The sequence below is a fragment of the Rhododendron vialii genome, chromosome 5a (assembly GCF_030253575.1).
Source record: "Rhododendron vialii isolate Sample 1 chromosome 5a, ASM3025357v1".
NCBI lineage: Eukaryota > Viridiplantae > Streptophyta > Magnoliopsida > Ericales > Ericaceae > Rhododendron > Rhododendron vialii.
In genome coordinates this window covers 12,734,684-12,754,653 of record NC_080561.1, presented here as the reverse complement: position 1 = coordinate 12,754,653, position 19,970 = coordinate 12,734,684, and the positions used below count along the sequence as shown (strand labels likewise).

At 39.0% G+C, this 19,970-nt stretch overlaps 2 protein-coding genes across 9 annotated transcripts in view; one reads left to right on the top strand and one right to left on the bottom strand.

Moving 5' to 3' along the window:
• Window positions 1-1,714: 1,714 nt before the first annotated feature.
• On the bottom strand, window positions 1,715-5,794 carry LOC131328051 (uncharacterized). 3 transcript variants are annotated; one of them, XM_058361181.1, is made up of 4 exons: window positions 5,571-5,794; window positions 4,208-4,262; window positions 3,744-3,826; window positions 1,715-3,033 (listed from the first exon to the last, which is right to left on the bottom strand). In XM_058361181.1, the coding sequence occupies exons 1-4, from the start codon at window positions 5,635-5,637 to the stop codon at window positions 2,954-2,956; spliced, it is 285 nt and encodes a 94-aa protein (XP_058217164.1). In that variant the 5' UTR covers window positions 5,638-5,794; the 3' UTR covers window positions 1,715-2,953. The 3 variants fall into 3 exon arrangements, with proteins under 3 accessions (XP_058217164.1, XP_058217165.1, XP_058217162.1); XM_058361182.1 differs by lacking the exon at window positions 1,715-3,033 and adding an exon at window positions 3,265-3,313; XM_058361179.1 differs by lacking the exon at window positions 1,715-3,033 and adding an exon at window positions 3,532-3,661.
• A 5,643-nt stretch (window positions 5,795-11,437) lies between these two features.
• The window catches only part of LOC131328050 (uncharacterized), a 32,189-nt gene continuing 23,656 nt past the window's right edge, over window positions 11,438-19,970 (top strand). For 2 of the 6 annotated variants that reach the window (XR_009200345.1, XR_009200344.1), the window contains exons 1-6: window positions 11,444-11,811; window positions 12,790-12,891; window positions 12,999-13,158; window positions 14,192-14,371; window positions 16,447-16,736; window positions 16,861-16,964. Coding sequence is in view for 2 of the 6 variants with exons in the window: in XM_058361177.1 (XP_058217160.1) it covers window positions 11,564-11,811; window positions 12,790-12,891; window positions 12,999-13,158; window positions 14,192-14,371; window positions 16,447-16,581; window positions 16,882-16,964 (908 nt within the window). In the remaining 4 variants the exon portion in view is untranslated. Of the gene's footprint in view, window positions 11,812-12,789; window positions 12,892-12,998; window positions 13,159-14,191; window positions 14,372-16,446; window positions 16,737-16,860; window positions 19,465-19,970 lie in introns of all 6 variants that reach the window. The other 4 variants (XM_058361177.1, XR_009200346.1, XM_058361178.1 and 1 more) reach the window with 4 other exon arrangements.

The following is a 19,970-nucleotide window of genomic DNA, read 5'->3' as shown; positions in this document are numbered from 1 at the left end:
CTACGTCCGTTAGATGATCCGAGGCATTGCCGAGACTCATGTGAGTGGGAACGGGGGACCAAAACCTGTTCGCCGCTGTGTACGGGACCGGCAACCTTAGGATTCGCATCCTTCGGAGTTTCCAATTCTCCCTAAATTTAACCATTTTTTTTAGAACCTTGAAAAGCGAGCAACGACCGGATTCTGATTGGGTAGCGAGCGCTGGATTCCCTACGACCGTGCCTCTCTTTTTAATCATTTGAGCAAGTTATCTGTTAGTATTAGTTAATTAATCAACTAAAAGACAAGGGGTGGCTACCTAAGAGCTAACTTTAATACTACAACCCGAGGTTCCACAGCATGCACTTCACCATCCTTAGTGGATTCGACTCCGGTCTTACCGGGTATTGTGCTATATCGGTCTCAGCCCTACGCTTGGGGCAACCCATTATTTTAGGTCTAGGAATCGGTCAAGCATGCAATTCTGATAGTGTGCTCAACGCCCTAACCCCTTCACTAAAAGGACTCTTTAACTAAGCATCAAACACCATCAAAATTAGGGATTTTAAGCATTTAACACACCCAAATGATGATTTGAGCACCGGGTATATATTAGGGCTTTTCAAATCAAACAAATTTTACCCAAGTTGAAGGCAGGATGAAGCTTCACACTAATGAAGCACCAAATGCTTCAAAGCATCAGACTATAGATCCAGGAATTCGCCCCTTTGACCTAAAAGCCCAAAAAGCTTCACTTGATTTTGACAGAATATACAAACATAGCCATGAACGAAAAGATATTAATCAAATGTAAAGCAACAAAACTTAAAAGATTCCATGACCTTACCCATCTGTATATTCGAATCAACAACTTTTCAATCGACATTTCACCTTTTTCTCTATGGATATGGCACGTATAATCTCTTCCCCCCACTTCTGAATATAGCAAAGGCTGTATAACCTTAAAAAACACACAAAACATCTCAAGAACCTAAATATTGGTAATTATTGACAGTCACCGCACATAAGCTGAATGACACCATAAAAGGAAGGCATGAATTATAATAGCCTAAAAGCCACTAATAATCGTAATGCTTGTCAGACAAAATTTCATCATCTAAAAATTAAAGAAAAGTAATCTGCAAGGGTTATTAAAAAGAAGTATCACTCTGGATGAAGCATCACACAACCCATCTCCTAATGACAACACAAAATTAACATAATGAAACCCAAGTTATCCTTATCCTTTTGTTAGACAACCAAAAAAAAAACCATCAAACCCAGCGGGAAGGGAAAAAAAACACACACATGAGCAACAAAATTAAAATTGAACAAACGATAAAGAAATTAAAGGTAAAAAACACAAAACCCTTACTTTTTTGTTTAGTCTATAATCTTCCTTGCACTGATTGTATGCATGCCATTTGTATCCCGAAAAAAGAAGAGAAAAAATCACATTAATGGACACATATATGGTTTGGCCCCTCATAAAGATTGACTCACTACCTTAGTTTACTTTTCTTGCAGCCGCGGTGGTGGCTTGGTTGAGTCCAAGATACCGCGGTTGCGAGGTAGAGAGTTGGTTCAGCAGGGTATGAGGGCGGGAGGATGGGGAGGAAAACCAAAGGATCTGGAGAAAGAGAGACGAGATGGAGAAGAGAGAAAGAGAGAGAGAGAGAGAGAGAGAGAGAGAAGAAGAAGAAGAAGAAGAAGAAGAAGAAGAAGAAGAAGGAGGAGGAGGAGGAGACGTTTGTCGGTAGACAAAAAGGGGAAGTAAGAGAGAGACAAGGGAATAGGGCGTGCGTGAGTGCGTTTCAAATTTTGAACAGAACTAATAATATCCGTTGGGTAGAATTTCCTCTCAGCCCTTCAATGTTGTTAGGAGAGTTTGAAGATTGAAAAGAAATTCTGACTATTGGAGCAAATCTCCAACTCAATCCCAACCCTTAAAAACTCTCAAAAAGTTTAGTTTGTGAGGGGGAGAATTTGAAAACACCCCCTAGTATTGTTATATGGATAGCCCTAATTTTTTTAGAAAAGCCCCAATTTTCGAGCAACCCGATTTTGAGATTTTGAGATTTTAGAAAATGAGGGGAAAATGAAAGAAATGTCAAGAAGAAACAAAAAAAAAACGGAAAATTAGGGAAAAGTTGGAGATTTACCAAAGTTTCAGAGAGAGGGAGTAAGATGGGAGCCACATAACGAAAAGGATGGCTTCAATGGTGGGTGGTGTGACTGGTGGTTGCCGGCTTCGGTGGTTGGAGAAGCGCACGATGAAGGTTGCTTGGGGAGAGAGAAGTTCGGGAGCGAGAAGTGATGGCGTTACTGGTGGTTGATGGTCGCCGTTGTGGTGGCATCACGGTAGGCAAAAGTTGGCCATTAATGGCGTTTTGAGTATCGGGAAGAGAGACAGAGAGAGAGGATGTGACTGTGTTGCTGAAGAGGGATTCAAGAGAGACAGGAAAGCAGAAGACAGGTTTGAATTTTGAAATCGAAAGCGTGTGGGAGAGCAAGAGGAGTCAAATGCGTGAATCGAGAGAGAGAGAGAGAGCGAGCAAGTTGCTTGGGTATGAAAGTTACACAGTATGAACCCTTTAAATCTCAGCCCTAGGATTTATGTGTATATAAATCTAAGGGTCTAAAACACGGCTCAGCTACCAAAGCTGAGCTGCATTGATATATAGATAAATCTAAGGGTCTAAAATATGGCTCAGCTACCAAAGCTGAGCTGCATTGTTATATAGATGTATCCGAGTCTTGGGAGCATCCCAAAATGTCCTAAAATTCATGCGCCTTTGTCATCCCTAAGCATTCTACCAAAGCTAGCAGCTTCTTGATTACCCTTGGAGCATCCCAAGTACTCAATTTCACGTTGACCCACAATATGCATTGCCTTTTCGAAAGGCAATGCTTACAACGTAGAATCAACAGTTTTTCAAAAGGGATTTTTTAAGTGCCATCGAAAAGGTTAACCTCAATACAACCCAAACCAATGGCATAAGACATAGGGTGACAAAAGTGCAGCCTCATCGCCAATATACCCATACATTCCTCCTGCAAATTAAAAAATGTTGAACCACATTAGGGCATCTCTAGTGCAACGGTTGGGTGGTTTGGTCAGGAAATTACTCAAAGAATTCATTAGTGCATCAGTGTATTTTGGTTTTGAGTAGGCTTGATAAAAAGTAAAGAAGAAAGTAAGCGCGGCCCGAAACATATATTATCAAGGAATATTGCATTAGTTCAGTAATTGCCTGGTGGTGTGAGCAGGAGATAAGAGACTTGCCAAGTTGTGTTATTCAAACCCCTTAGCTTCAGAGTCTTTCATCTTTCCCTTTATATCGACAGAAACACAACCAATGTGAACACTTACATACTTTCAGGGTGAGAGTAAGGCAAAAAACAGGAGGATGATATTAACTGGGGAAGTGGTTTGGGCGATTTTAGGGAGCTAGGGTTTTCAGATCTATACCTTTCTTATTCGGGTTGGATGCACACAGGTTATCCCTAGTACAACCCAAAACACGACATTGTTGCCTCATAAATAAAAATTGAACTAATGAAACCAAATATTACTTTGGGGTACTTTTAATTTTACAGAAAAAGGGAAAAATAATAGGGAGAAAGGGAAGAAAAAATCTAAACTGGAAAAAACTTTCAATCGAAAAGGAAAATCGTCCACCTGGATTTTATGATAAGCCATAAGTTAATGACCGCAGCACGGTAAAATAAAACATGACAAATTGATTCAGAAATATGCACACCTAGACCACAGTTTGTTTTGTCGACCAGTGACCACGATACATTCATCGATCGCAGAAAAGGATAGGGAGGAGATGAAGTGGAACTGGAGAATAAGTGATAAAACAAACATAACAAAATTAAGCCTTTGGCCGACGGTAGCAATGTTAAAGCAAAAAAAGATTTTCTAGAGGTTTGTTTCATAAGCATGTCCAAACAATATTATTGGTACTCATGAAATGAAACTAATAACCTCCAAACCTCTTTTTGGTACCAAGTACCTAAGAAAGAAGTATGTGCATCTCGTATTCGCCTCTCGAACAGCTTGAAAAGAAGTTAGCAAAGATCATTGACTCCCGTTTTGGGATGAAGGGCATGGTGGTGCAGTGTGGTATCAATATTTTTTCACGGTTATTCATACAACCACAGTATGTTTTATGTTCAAATCAATTTCAAATATCTCAAGCGGTTTGTAGAAAAAGTATACCTCATGAAATAATATGCATCTTTTCCCCACCACCAATCTCCATGTTTAAGTTCCCTGCGTTCTCATAAAAAACTGCACTCAAATATATAAAGAAGACTAAGAACAAACCAAAACAGAACTCAACATTGAAGAGTGAGGGGAATCCATAGAACTTGTACAAATGAAGTATGATGCACTCAGATTATATGTTCTTGATTCAACATCCCCGTCACTTGAAAATAGTAAGGTAAGTGTATAGTATTAAAAAATGTGAAGATTTGCTTTGGCCAAATAAACAACCAATGCATAATCAAAAACCTAGTCGAAGCTATACTCGAGATTTGACCCATCAAAACTAAGGTAGAAACCATGGAAATGAAACGAAAAATAGGTGAGATGCTTACACATTACCCAAGAACAAAATAAGTACATAGACCCCTATCGAATTAAGGATTTATGAAAATTAAATTGTCGAACTATCTATTTTGTGTGCTCTTGCCATTAAAAAAATGAAGTATGTGCTCTTTCCTCATCACCAACCTCTACAATTTAACCTGTAATTTATATAGCAAAACTCATTTCTAGAGAGCCATGGGAATGCTAGAATAGGAAACGACATGCCTTTTATGTTTTGAGCCACTTATTTGGTTTCCCCAATTGAAACACCTTATGCTCCAATTGATTGGTGTGAGCCTACAATCATTGTGCACCTAACTTAGCCATAGCCATGTGCTACAAAGAGAAACTCTTGGCGTTAATGCTTAAACCACCAATAGAAAAAATTGAAGCAACTGGCAAGTGCCTTTACCTAGCTAGCTGACTTCTAAAAAGCTTCACATATGGATCATTAATTTCCAGCATCAAGTTGACTATCCTCAATTTAAACCTTAGATTGATACTAAAAGGGGCGAGCGATAAAATTAAGCAAGTTTTGTTAACCTTTTGAAAACCAAATTCACCTATGGAGCCATTTGAAAACCAAATTAAGCATGGCGACCTTATTCATTAGATTAACTGCTAGAACTTAGACAATTAAAACTATATCGACCACGATTCAACAAATGGACCTTTTCTAAAAGGAACAAAAAGGAGAGAGAACTAACCCAAGTATACCACTCATGCAACTCAAAAAATGAATTAAAAAGAAAAACCAAAGCAGAACTTTGCAAACACCACTTGCCAATAATTGCCCAAAGAAATATGCAACATCCAACTGACCCCATCAAACCACTAGTACAAATACATCTCCATAGACTAAATACATTAATCCAACTTACTCTATAGGACCCAAAATCAAATTTGTTAACCAAATAGCATTCTAAACCATATGTTGTTTGATGAAAAAAAATTAAAATCAGTCCTCATTCAGGGTTTAGGACTCCCCAACCCAGAATCAAAAGAAAAAAAACCTTCATCTTTAGAGTTCCATTATAGGCACAGGGAGCCTCCATCTCATGCTCTTCATCTTCTTCTGTACAAATCCTGCACTCCCTCACAATCTTTTTCGAACACACTTGGCCTCCAAAAAAAGAAAAACTAATTAAGTTCCAATATTGATATTTTGACTAAACGATACATCGATATTAAAAAAAAACTAATAAGCAAAACCCTAACCTGGAATGCAGAAGTTTAAATAGTACTCCCAATCCCTAACTCATCCCAATTAGTCTTCCCAACTATAATAGACCCACTCCCCCTCAACTTCCTCATCGTCGTGGCATCGAATGGCGGCTGATACCCTTCCAAAACCCTAGACCCGACCGTCATCCGCATGTCCGCCGTACAAATATTATCCTTGACGGCAACCACAACTCCAGCCGGTGGGCCCACCTTTTCATTCCGCTCGATCTTCCTGTCAATCTTGGAGGCCTCCCTCAGCATAGCAATGGCATCGGACACGTGGAGGGAGCCATGGAGTTGGGGTTCAGTGCGGCGGAAGAAGGGCAAGGACGAGGACGGGAGAGAAGATGGGCGTGGGCAGCGTGCCTGGAAAAAAAGGGCTGATTGATGAACGCGCTTTTTTGACAGACGAGCACTCAACTCAAAGTCGCCATTTGGGTTTGAAGGTTTGACACCCAAGGAACCGAACTTGAAACGCTCGCTGCGTTGTTTGATTTGAAAAAGGTGAAGGCACCACTCCGTCATAACCATATCTGGGTTCGAGAGTCAGGTTACAAGAGGGGAAGGGTTTTAAGGCACCCCTCTTGCCCAATCTGAAGATCGGTCTCTACTTAGACATTTGCGAAAACATTTGCGATTCTGTTTGATTAATCAATTCTTTAGCCATTTAGGACGGGAAAACAGTTTAATGGGGATTAAAGCTGTAACATGTTTGCAGGATGTGATAGATGGTATGCTCGCTTATAGAAACAGTTAGTATAGGATGAAAACAGACTGCTGTGGGAGTTTAAACAAACTGGAAGGCTGCTGTTTCGAAGTGACGTGCGCAGGTGGAAACCAGCATGCACTGATCAAGTCATTGCATACTGACTAGACCTGCGCGCGCTACTATGAGACCCACGCGCGATAGTAAGCTCAAACCCACAACTCTTATTTTCAAACCCTCTAGGCTCTGGAAGGACCAGTGCACACCCAGGACAAACCAAGCAGTTATAAGTAGTAATATACAATTTAAAGGCTGAAAAAGCCTTACAAATTAACGAAACACCCCATAAACAGTGTGGGGACAAAATAATGGCCTAAAACCAAGCTATCCGTGCAAGGCCACTCACTGGTCAAAGGCGCTCCAGCGCGCGATGGTTGCGCTCTGACGCGTGATTGTCGCGCCCTGGCGCAACTAGACCAGTGCTTGGTTTGCATGTTTCTAGGTTCTGGGACAGGTCCAGAATGATTCTAGGGGTACTCCATAACAGCAGATATGCATTGAACTAAGACTAACAGTTTATACTAAGGAAAGCAGTAAACTGGTTATTATCATGCTTACAGTGATCTATATGTAAGTAAATACATAAAACAGTAGGAAACCAATCCCCACGCGGACCATCGCGTGCAGCAACGGAGTGTCGCGCGCGAGAGTGGTTCCATCGTGCGCTGGTCCTACCATGACGGTTTTTGAAACCTTGCTAACTTTAGGCCAGGACTGGTATTGATTACCAGCTTTGGCCCTGCCAGCCCCCCTCAGGGATCAGAACAGAAAACAGTAGGTATGCTATACCTAGATTGAGTTTGAAACGTGTTTGAGCTTTGATATTTGAAGGCTTGATTGATGTGTTTGAAAAGGTGGAGATGGAAGAACAAGCTTTGTTCTTGGATGAAGTGTGAGAATGGAGGATGGTGTGTGTAACCCTTCTTTAAATTTTTTGAACCCTTTGAAAGAGAAACAAATGAGGATATATATAGGAGGAGATAGAGGTGAATCTGGTTGGTGCAAGGAGAGGAGCTCAGCCAGTCCACGAGGTTGGCTGAGGTTTACTTGGTGGTTAAGCTTACCTACTGATAAAGGTGATGGGGACAGCTTGGACCGTCGCGCGCGGGAGTCAGTCTAGCGTGCGAGGGTTGCGCCCTAGCGCGCGATGGTCAATGGTCAAGCTTTGACCGTTGACCACCACCTGGCAGTTTGACCAGCGCGCGCGGAAGTCAATCTGGCGCTCGATGGTTGCGCCCTGGCGCGCATCAGTAGGATTTTTGGCTTTTGAAGTGGCTTAGGCTAGGTTAGGTTCAAAAGGGGTGTCAAACATTCAAAGCTCAAATATATATCATTCCCGGGGTGCTCTTGATCCGTTTCATCATCGGGGAATCAAAAACCGAAAATAAACTAATTTGGAAGCCCAAATTGTGGTGTCTACAATGGGGTGTGGGGGAGGGGAGGGGAGGGGAGGGGAGGGGAAGGGGGCGGGGGGGAGGGGGAAGGGAATCCCAGTCCACCGTCCACCATCGTGGTGAGCGATTTTACCCACAATTGCAACCATAGTTGGCTTGAGATTGAAGTTTGAAGAGGAGAGAGAGAGAGAGCGCTCTGTTTGAAGTTTGAATAAAGAGAGAGAGTATTGGGAGTAGAGAGAGACGGTTTGTGAGTAGAGAGAGTTCTCTGTTTTGCACGTTTATGATCCAACGGTCGAGAACTATGTAACAGATCCGATGGTTAGGATTTATAGGAGGCACGGCGCAACACGTTCTGAGTACAACTAAATTGAATTAACCTTGCAGATCCAATGGTTAGGATTTATAGGAGGCACGACGCAACACGTTCTGAGTACAACTAAATTGAATTAACCTTTTCTACTTCTAACCGATCCGATAAGGCGATAACAAACCCAACTTTTTCAAGAAAAGATTGTTTAAATAAGATTCAAATAGGGGTTAAGATTTATAGGAGGCATGGCGCATCACGTTCTGAGCACAACTAATTGAATTAACCTTTTCTGCTTCTAACCAACCCGATAAGGCAATAACAAACCCAACAGGAAAAGATTTTTTAAATAGATTCAAATAGGGTACAAATAATCAATTTTCAAGCAAATGAATTTCAAAAAAATATATTAAAAAACAAATTTGTCTAAGTTTCGCAAAAAAAAAAAAAATGATCACAACTTAAGCCAATTAAATCGCTGCATAATGATCCGCTCTTTCAACCTCCGTAAAATATGCATAGAGCAATTTTAACAATTCATCAATTAAGTTGGATACAAAAAAACTTGCACATTTCATCATACCCCTTCAGAGAATGCAACAGAATGAATTCTAATAGCAAATAAGCTCATGTCTGAAGGCACCTCGTTCCGCTTTCTCAAATAAGTACTTAAAAAATAAGGATCCATTTTCAAACTTCAAAATCAAAAATGCTAGGGGTACATATGAAATGTACATATCAATTTTGTGGGGCCCACCTCGGGTCCCACAAAGATGATTCAAATTGCCCATTATTTTTCAAACATTTTTTTATGGAGCCCTGTAAAAAATCAGCACAACCCGATATCGGTAAGGATTTTTTCTTAATTTGTGGAGGCGAAACTACTTAACTGCTTAGTTTCGCCCCTACAAATTCAGAAAAAATCCTTACCGATATCGGGTTAAGTTGATTTTTTACAGGGCTTTATAAAAAGATGTTTTAAAAATAATGAGCGGTTCGGATCATTTTTGTGGGACCCGAATTGGGCCCCACAAAATCTATATGTACATTGTATGTACATATTATATGTACCAATAGCAGCACTCCTTAATAATAATCGACTTACAAAAATAATTCTTATAGCAAATGAGCCCATGCCTGAAGGTACCCTGTCATCTGATTTTCATCCGATGAAGGTGAAGATGAAGATGCAAAAATTTCTTCGGCGAGAATAATTTTTCTTAACTTATTCATGGTAGAAAATAAAATAAAAAACTAATAGTACATTTGAAAGAAACATGTTTTGGAGCTTTTATTGGTAGGTGGAGAATGGTAAATGGTGGGAGAATCATGAAAGTTAGTTTTAAAAAAAAAATACAAGAGAAATTATCGAAAAAATGACACTGCAAATGGCAATGCACGATTGGTTCCACCATTGTGGCCAAATGCCCCTAATCATTATCATTCCATGGAAATGGCTTAAGCCACCCAACCATTAGACTTGCTATTAGGAGGGGCTTGCATTAGAGCATCCGCACCAAGCTCGTTATTCACCCCTTTTCGCCAGAGTGGTGAGCTAAACTCCAAAAACTGCCCCACATCAAACTCGTTTGTGCCTCGCCCCAATATTTGGAAAATGAATAGTTCTTCGTCTTTCTTCACGAACCGCTATTCATAGGTTAAAGAATATTTTACTATTTTTTGTCTTATTCCTATTGGGTGTAAAGGAAAGCTAGGCTATTATTTTTTCGAAGTTTTTCAAGTTGTCAACTTTATTTGATAAAATGCTGTGTTTTAAGGAAAAGGATAAGTATTTTCAATATAAAAAAATAAGATGAAGCATGTTAATAGAATAAAATTACAAATAGAAAGCTTAAGGTATGGTCCTTTTAATTAGAAAAAGAAGACAATGAGAGAAAGAGATGTGAAAGAAAGGAAAGTGAAAATAAAATTTCATTGTATTTTTAGAACCCTGCTAACCATACATACATCTGTGCATAAATTGTGCACAAATTTTGTTGTGGGGTCCACCACAAGTCCCACATAAATGATCTGAGCCGTTCATTAGATGTAAATATTTTTTCAAGGGTCCCCGTAAAAAATAACATCAATGTAATACCTATAGGTGCTCGATTCAATCATCTAAATTTTCATTCAGAATTTTGGGTAATGAAAAATTAGATGATTAGATCAAGCACATATAGGTATTGGATTGAACTGATTTTTTCCAGCAACTCTTGAAAAAATGTTTTACATTTGATGAACGGCTCGGATCGTTTGTGTGGGACCCGTGGTGGGCCCCACAACAAAATATGTGCACAAATTATCTGTGTGGACAGATTTACTGATATTTTTAGCAACAAAGCAAAAGCAATGTAACCATGCTTAAATGAATTGTACAACAATATTTAATACTCCATAAAAGTATAAATAAAGAAAGAATACTGAAAATTGAAAAAAAAATCTCAATATTACATTAGGAGAGGAAGGAAATAATATATTAATAGACCATTAGTTAGAATAAAAAGTGGCTTTTAAGGACTAATGGTGGATTTGGCTTTAAAAGTCAAATAGTAACTTATTTTTTTGGTCTTTATTCAAAAAAAATCATATTTATTAGTTTTGCGTCAAAATTTTTGTGACTTATTGATTAGCCTCGGCGAGAGAATCGAAAAAATATAAAATTTTGATCGTAACTCATAATTTTTTAAAAAAAGACAAAACAAATAAAAAAAAAGTTGTTGTCTTTTTTACTTATTTTTGTTTTTATTCAAAAAATTATAAACTTCGATCATACTTTTTTAATTTTAAAATTCCTCTCGTTGAGATAAATAAATAAATCACAAAAATTTAACACAAAAAAAATAAATACAAAAAAAATTGTGAATAAAGATGAAAAAATAGGTCACGTGACTTTTGAAAATCAAAAATGCTACTTGTACAACCGTTGTGTTGGTTGTGTATGTAATTCTGACCGTCCAGATGTATTTGGACGGTCTAGATTTTATAAAAACTCTTCCAAGGAAAAGTTTAATTTTTATGGGGAAGAGTTTGAGCGAATCCTGACCATTTATTACGGCAATGGACGGCTAGAAATTGGTTGTGTGTTGTGTTTTACACAACCGTTGTGTGTGTAGCACTTTTGTTTTAATATAAACCTACCCTAATTTGATCTGAAATTAAAGAGTCAGATTCGAATGCTCGGTCATTTTTATTCCACATCACACCGTCCCAATCGTATCCAAAGGCAGTGTTAACGACAACGGTTCCCCAGTAGGCCATAGCTACCATACTGCCAAAACACTCCGATGACACCCTCTCTCCTCCGGCGATGTACGATTGCCTCTCCGAACTCTTTCCGGCGAACCCAAGGTTTCCGATCGAAGGCGGCCCTCGAAGCCCTAGAAAAAGCCTCCGACGAGAAAACCCCAACCATCGCACTATACAACTACCCTTCATTTTCCGGTGCTTTCTCAGCCCTCTTTGCTCACCTCTTCCACTATCATCTCCGCCTTCCCTGCCTCATCTTACCCTTCTCCTCCGTCGAACCTCTCAGGTCTATACAAACACGTTCATTTGCATATTCTTCTTGCATCATTGTATTTATGCTGTGTAGGTGTGTTATGGTTTGTTTGTTTGTTTTTTATGATTTCTATGCTCGGGCTTCACTTGGGATTGGGAGTCAGGACCTGTTTGATTAATCAATCATTTTACAACCACACCCATTTACATACCCCACACTCACAAGGGTGTGTTTGGAGCCCACACCCTTGTAATGGTTGGTGTGTACTTGGGCGTGTGAATGTGTGTGGTTCTAGCATTTTTGTTAACACAATCCTTTCTTTTCTTTTCTCACTAGTGTGTGAAACCATACCCCTCTCTTTTCTTTTCTCTCCTAGGTAGCCGAAGGGGCTGGAAAAGCGAGTTGTCAAATTTATTAAAGAAGCTGAAATATGACAAGACAATGTTTTTAATTTGTCGATACCATTTGTTGTATGATGGCGGTGGTAGTGACGTGTTGTTGCTGGTAGCATTAGCAATATGGCGGTGATTGTGTTTTGGGGTTGGTGTTGTGGTCGCGTGGCAGTGGTGTTGAGGTTGGGATAGTGACGGTAACGATGGAGGGGTGGCGGTGGTGGAATTGGACTAGGAGGAGTAGTGGTGGTGGTGGTGGTGATGGTGGTTGGTTGTAGTAGATGTGGTCGTGGTGGTACCATTCTATGTAAGCGGTTAGAATTTCATTTCAGAAAGTAATTACTCTTCTTTTAGTCAAATACTTTTCAACTAAAAGTATTCGAATGCTATACAAGAGTCACTAAAAATTTTAGGTGGCGTTTATCAACTAAATCTAATTTACCGTAACGTTATGTATTCAGTTCTACTGAGTTTAATTGTGCTATCAAACAATCCTGGTCAAATATTTTGTTCGCTAGGTACTTGTCTTTTGTTTTTTTTTTAAAAAATTTTGTGAGTTTTCTACCCTGGCAAACGGTGTTCTTTATATATTTTTTCTTAAATTAGTTTGGGAATGTAGGGTTGACGATTTGTGCATCAAAGGACTCAAGGAATGCTACTTTCTTGATTTTCTTGGGCCAAGAGGATTTGCAGCTGAGCTTTCGCATCAATCGTCGTGCAAGTAAGAAAGTTTGAATACTAATTTGATGGGATTGGTGATTTTCTTTTCTGTTGCACAGCTGGTTTTGATTTATATGGTACCCTAATGTGCATTTGTGGTTTGATTAGGGTGATTGGATTCGATCATAGAAAATCAGTTCTGTCCATGGTATCTTGTGACCCTGGTTGCAGTGGGAACGTTTCATTTCGAGTTGATCTTGATAAGAGTAGCTCCACTGCTGCATATGAGTACTTCTCTACTAAACTGTTACTGACGGAATCTAGTGACGTGAGTAATCTTATGCTGTTTATTGTTATCTGTTTTAGTAAGCTGGTGCACGTTATGTATTTTGGCAATTTAAGGTTTCTTCCGTGTGTGGGAAGGGGGTTTATTCTGAGTTTCAGATCAAATGATTATAAAAGCATATATGATTGTGTGGGGTGTTGTCTATCCGGATTTCTTCTTGGATCTCTAGATCGGACCTAGGGAGAAGCAACACCTTCCTCACCTAGATGTGCTTCTGTTAGTGCCTAGTCGGTTGTTGGCGACCTGAAGGCACTGATGAATAAACAAGTCCCAATTTGAAGAGAGGAAAGTACAGAGCTCTGAGTGAATAGTAATGGCCTACTTCCTTAGAGTTTTGAACTATACTTTACATATAGAAAGATTTGCCTTAGCCTCCAATTAGCTCGTGCCTCCCATGAGGTCATGAACAACCACCTCACAGTTTGACATCATGCACGACGATTGCCAAGCACCACATAGGCAGGTAGGATTTGGCTGAACTGTGCCTCTTTGTCCAACTTGGCTTGGCATCCTGTCTTACGTGGCTTGTAACGTTTGGACTCAACACTTTGCCCAGCCCGCAATGTAACGGCCTGAATGGCCCTCCAGCCGGCTGGAATCAGCTGCTGAGTCGTTAGGCCTGTTCATTTGAATGGGCCCATCTGAATGGAATGGCCCAATACAGATTGTGTAATTGCAAAGGTGGTATTTATGTTAGGTTTTGAAGAGAAGCAAAAAACAAAGTAATGCCATAGATTGTGCGGCCTTTTCTTCTATGTAACCAAGCACAGTGGAATGTATATTATATATGTCTAAAGCAAAATTAGAAGTTATTAGAGATTTGGTTGCATAACTTATGGTAAATTTTGCCTTCTGCGGGGCAATTGTTATTTTAAACTCCGAGTTGAAACACAAATTTACGGACATGAAGTGGCCCGATGTTGCAATTGGAAACCAATCCCAAATCCATGAAATAGCTGAAACACGTGTTGTTATGAATTGTCAAAAACAATGGCTATATTGTTGTGTGAAACAGGGCGAGGTCAAGTATTTACTGAACCCGAAACAACGTGATCGTCTGGAGTTGGTTCTTAAGTACATTGAAGATGCAGATCTTCGCCAATGGAGCTTACCAAACATTAAAGCATTTAACCTTGCACTGGGTGAATGGCGTTCAATGTTGAACTGCATGACTAATCCTCACATGTATGAACAGGTTCAGTAGTTCAACTTCTGATTCTTTTTGTCATGCATAGGATGAATAAGGAGCCATGGATTTCTGATTTATACTTCAGTAGTGGTATCATTTCTGCTTTTACTTTCACAATTATGTTGACCTTGTTATCCAAGTGTCTCCAAGTCTCATGAAGTACTCAAAGCCTTCATATAATGGGAGAAGCTTCTGAAAGTTAACAAACGCTACTCTGATTTCATGACACCACATTATGTTCTGTCGATCTGTATCTTACCTTGCCGATGGAGGCTTAGTGAATTTGAAAACTTGAGTTGCTGGAAAACATCGCTCTGTTACTGATTTTTTGCTATAGCTAAAATGTTGTTTTCAGCTCCCAATTGTCATCCTTTGAGATTTTGGATGTTTGGTTGATTTACTTGTTTATTTTATCAAAGAGGAAATAGGATGATGGGAATTACCATAGCCTTGTTTTCTAATAGCTACAGGACTCTCCCTTGTCTAAAGTTATAAGAGAGTACAGAAAGTCTATAGGCTGAATTTGGGAAGTGTGTGACACAGTCTTTTGATTCTCCTTTTCAGGTGTGTGCTTGGCAGGGGCATAACCTTTCTAAGATTACGTATTGAGTTACTAGTGTATAAGTGCATTTTGAGGGGGTAGGGGCAGGTGAAGGAGTCTGGGAGTAAATGAAGTTTGAAGAGAGGCTTAGGCAACTGAAGATGAAAGCATTCTTCGAAAGACCGAAAAGGAAAAATCTTTAATGTGGTTATAAACCAAGCAGTTCTGGATCAAAAGATTGGAAGATTGTAAAAGCCCAATCTTTTCACGAGTCATCTAAAGTTTATAGATCTATCGCAAGGGTTTGGACTTGATAATAATAAGGTAGAACTTCAGAACCTATCAATAGTCGTTTGAGCTTTTGAACTAAATCTTTTTCCATTTCTATGTCGATATAAAAACCAAAAGAGAAGGCTGCGAAAGACGAGATTGAATGTATTATTAGGTCTTTCTGAGGTGAGTCCATTGTACTGCTCAAGAGCCACTTTTGTTTACTAATGGAAGTGTGTTGTTTGGATAAGTGGTTACAAGTTCGGACACTTATATCAACTTTGTAGAGTCCCATTTTCGTATTTAGCTGGCTTTTTTTGTCACTGGTCCTATTTCCTTTTTGTGTGGATGGCATCTTTCCGTTGATGCTCTTTTATTTTATGTAGTGCTATGTTATTAAAAAAATGGAGTGGAAGAATACAATGGGAGGAAAGGATAGAACGTAGGAATCCACATCTGGAGCCCTTGAAATCCACATCAAGGGGTTGTACCACATCAATACCGATGAGAAATCAATTTCATTTGATTAACTAATTTAAAGAATGTCTTAGAGTTCCATATATGGACTCCTTCATAACAATAAGACTAGCCTCAATAAATTTCCTAGTAGACAAATCCTAGAGTGACAACATATTTTATGTACGCATCTACATCGACTTCAAAATTGAAATATCATCTAGGATCCTTTAGCTTATTACCAAATCTGTCTTGTTCATTCTGCCATCCCACACAATGATCCACTAGGTTCTAATAGAATCTTGTGCTTTCATATGTTCTGAGTCTGCTTTCCCAGCTTTATAAGCTAATATCCTTGTAACTTTACAGGTCAAAAATGTTACTTCTTTTTTAAAGATCACACTTCTCATAACTGCAAGAACACATATAAATGTCATAGCTGGGGATGTATGAAGGGGAAAAAATGAGAAGTAAGTTTGCTGCATTGTTAATACAGTACCCGATAGCTGTGCTGTTTATCTCAATTTTCCTGTTACATTAAAAATTTAATAAAAATGTGTTTGCACTAGTATTTGTATGAGGAAAGTGGATATTTTGGAAGTGTAACCTTTGTCTTTGGCATGTGTGGCTTAGTTAAGATCTACACTGAATAGGTACATAGTTTGATACTTCTCATATGCGAGCATATAAGGTGGGTTTTCATACAGATGAGTGTGGGTTTTCATACACTCTCCCCTTTATTCTTGGTTCATAGGCTTCTGTTTAGATCGTTTTTTCATAATTTTGACTTGGCTTAAACTGTCTTTGTTGACAGTTGCTGGAGATAAGCTCTTTGGATTTAATTGGCAAGGGGAATTCTCTCATGTCTATTCGCCAGGATGCAGCAAAAAACTTGCTTGATAAGGTTTTCAAAGTTCGCTTGGGCAGAGGATTTTATGGGGAGTGTCTGGTAAACATAGTGAATAATCTTCTTTGCTATCTTTCACTAAGATCAATCAATTTTAGTCCTGATATAGTTTGCCAGAGAATTGTTGCCATGCATCGAAAGCCCTATGTGACTATCGGTTTTAGCACCGTGTCTCTAAAGCATATCTACCGTGTTAGGTATTGGAGATCCAAAACTGTCTTTCGGATTTCTTTCTTTCTAAAAACATTCTTTTTCCTTTTCTTCTGCATGAGAACAATATTTTACATAAAATTTTGAGTATCCGATTAACTTTTACTCCAGTTCCATTAATCTGGTCCTCAGGGAGTTAGAGCTGATGGAAATTCCAATTTAACTGATGAAATTGCCAAGGAGCTTAGCTTAAAGAGTGCTGCTGCTGGGCTGAGGTAATTTTTTGTCAGTTATGTACTTGTCGATCTTTTCTTAAAATTGTAGTCCGCAATATTTGTTTCCGGACACGAGTAGATATCAATGTATCTGCTATAAATGCTGGGTCTCTTTTGGTGTTTGTGGATGTGTAATTCTTCTGTACGAAAATCCTAGATGTGAAAATCCTATAACGATCCTTTGATTTCCATGACATTCGGATCACAACCTGAGCAACCAAACACTAAATAGGCCTTTATTTTGCCAGGGGCATCAGGCTGGCTAAACTCTTTAATTGTTTTAGAAAGAATGCTCTCATCTGTTACGTTTGTATATCTACCCTATAGGTGTGCATCAATTGACACCATTGAATAAGATGTTCAATCAAACTACTTTAAATTCTCGATATGGTCTTCCATAGGTTAGCAAAACATCTTGGTGATCTGTATGAACGGGAATGTAAGCCACACTTAGAACAAGTACCAATGACTCCAAATATTTGTTGTACTTGGTCCTTGAGATGATAAAGGTACCTTAAGTTCATTCATTAGCATTATTAAGTCTCCCTTTTCTCTAGGCCTTCCCTCTCTGATGCCTTCCGGCTTTGACTTTAGGGTTTGGTTCCACGGTATATTGTCCCATGAGTTCCTTGATTTTGGGAGGTATTGGGGGGCCACTATTAAGTGGAAATATTCCTAGCCTCCTAGTCAGCCACTTTGTGCATATATAGCCAATTCAAAGACTTTCCTTCATAAAAAAAGAAAAGAAAAGACTGAATATCTTGGAATCTGATCCTTTACTGTTGCTCACTTCCTTCGTAGCTCGATGCCTTGACCCTATTACATAAGTTGATTCAGAACTATTATGAGTATATTGCCAATTCAAAGATTTTCCTTCATCAAAAAGAAAAGACCAACTATCTTGGGATCTGATCCTATACTTTTGCCCACTTCCTTCGTAGCTCAATGCCTTGACCCTATTACATAAGTCGATTCGGAACTTTTATATCACATCACGACATAAGTAAGCAGTTATTATTGTATTGGCCTAAAACCTTGCTAATTGATCTTTACAGTGCTTCCTCTATCAATTAGATCCTTTTTTTATCATTACAATGCTTCCCCCGCCTATACCTCCTGGATTGGGGATTACATGAGTACTGTAATTGTTATTGTTGTACATGTCCGAGATTGGATAAAATTGACAGCCTAATGCCTGCATTTGGCCCTAGCCATAATCCTTGTGATTAGTTGGACCAATCTCGTATTGGAATAAGGTTAATGGTTTATGCTTTCCTTAAGTGAGTGAGTAGTCATATAACGACCCGATATCATCAAGCACATCATCAAGCACCATGACCAGGACATAATAATTTGAATATTTTACGGCACCAACTCAATATAAATAACAAACAGAAAGCCATCCCCTATTTCCATAAATATTTACTTAATTTTTTATATACAATTTCTACATACCTTCACTCTGCAACTTATCTTACTCCCTTTCTCTCATTGTATCCTTCTTTTTCCTACTGTTCCTTGTCACCCACTTTCTAAACCAGCTCCTCTACTCCTCCCATATTTTTCCTCTTTTTTCTCCCAGTTTCCAGTCCTCCCATTTTTCCTTTTTTATTCCCTCTCTAAGAACTTGCCGAGTCATTCCAATGAATGGCAATTTGGTGGACAAGTGTCCTCTCTTATAACGTTTGTTTTTTTCTTCTTTCTTATCCTTTTTTCGCAACACAACAAACAAATCCTCATGCACACAAACACATGTCCCTTCACATGCACACTCCTCACTTAATTTACACTAATGGCCTCCATGCAAATTTTTTCTTTTATTATTATTGTTTTTTAGACTTCTTTAAATAATTCATGCACCTTGTTAATGTAAAAGTAGACAACAAACAAGATACATTAAAAATCTCTTGATTTCTAATCCAATATATGGTGGGGGCCACCTCTAGGATCTCGTATGAGCTTGATTATATGTTGTACAAAGCTAAGTGCCACACCGTGACCGTCAAGGGAAAGGTTCTAGGCTAATACAACGAGGATGTTGTATCATGATGCAGCGCAGCCTCCTCTTCCACCTCGACCTCCAGCACGTCCTTCGGCCATAGTCAAGATTGGAACGAGAGCTCTGATACCAACTGATGCAATGCAGCCTCAACGTAAAATAAAATATTAATAAAATAATATTTTTTCTAAAATCTAATCTGCATCACATCATAAGGTGGGGAGATTGTGAGAAGCCATTGTGTTAGTCCCACATTGGTGGGAAAATGGGAATGTCAATAGTATATAATGGTTCATAACGAGATACTGTATAACCTGGGGTTAACCTTTTGAGCCATGTGGATTGGCTAAGAGTTAGCAGGTTAGCTGGCGCGGGCCGTTACAAGTCATTCCATCTGATGGCAGAGTAGTTGTTGGGATTAGCACTTATGTTGTTGGTGTTTGCCGATGAAATTGTTGCATGGTTGGGGAATTTACTGCCTTGGTCAAGTTAACAAAGCTGGTATCAGATTTTATTTTTTGATTTTGCATCTAACAAATGTCATTAATTAATTACACGCCTGCATTGCTCTAGCGTGGAGGAAGTTCAACTGAACCGGAAAAAACATAGTTCTTGCTGGATTCCGTTAAATTTTCATTATGGTTTAGACATAGTTGCACGTGTTGATATATGTACTTCAACTTCTAGAACATGTACAGTTTCGGTCAAGATGTCAATCGGGTTCTTGTGTTGTACGCGAGAAGCCTAGATCATCCTTTATGTTCCACCAATCATCTGCACACTTCAACCTTGGGCTTGCTGGTATGCACATAGTTTCCACGAGTCACTGTTGCAGATGCTTCTTTCCTATTAGAGAATTTCATGTTTCAAAATCCGTGGACGACTAATAAAGAGTTATACTATTCAAAATGCATATCATGATTTTTAGAAGGATTTGGGCTTACTAAATCTAAGTGAACCCTGGAAGCTCAATGGAAAATTGAGATTCATGAAGCTAACCCCAATTG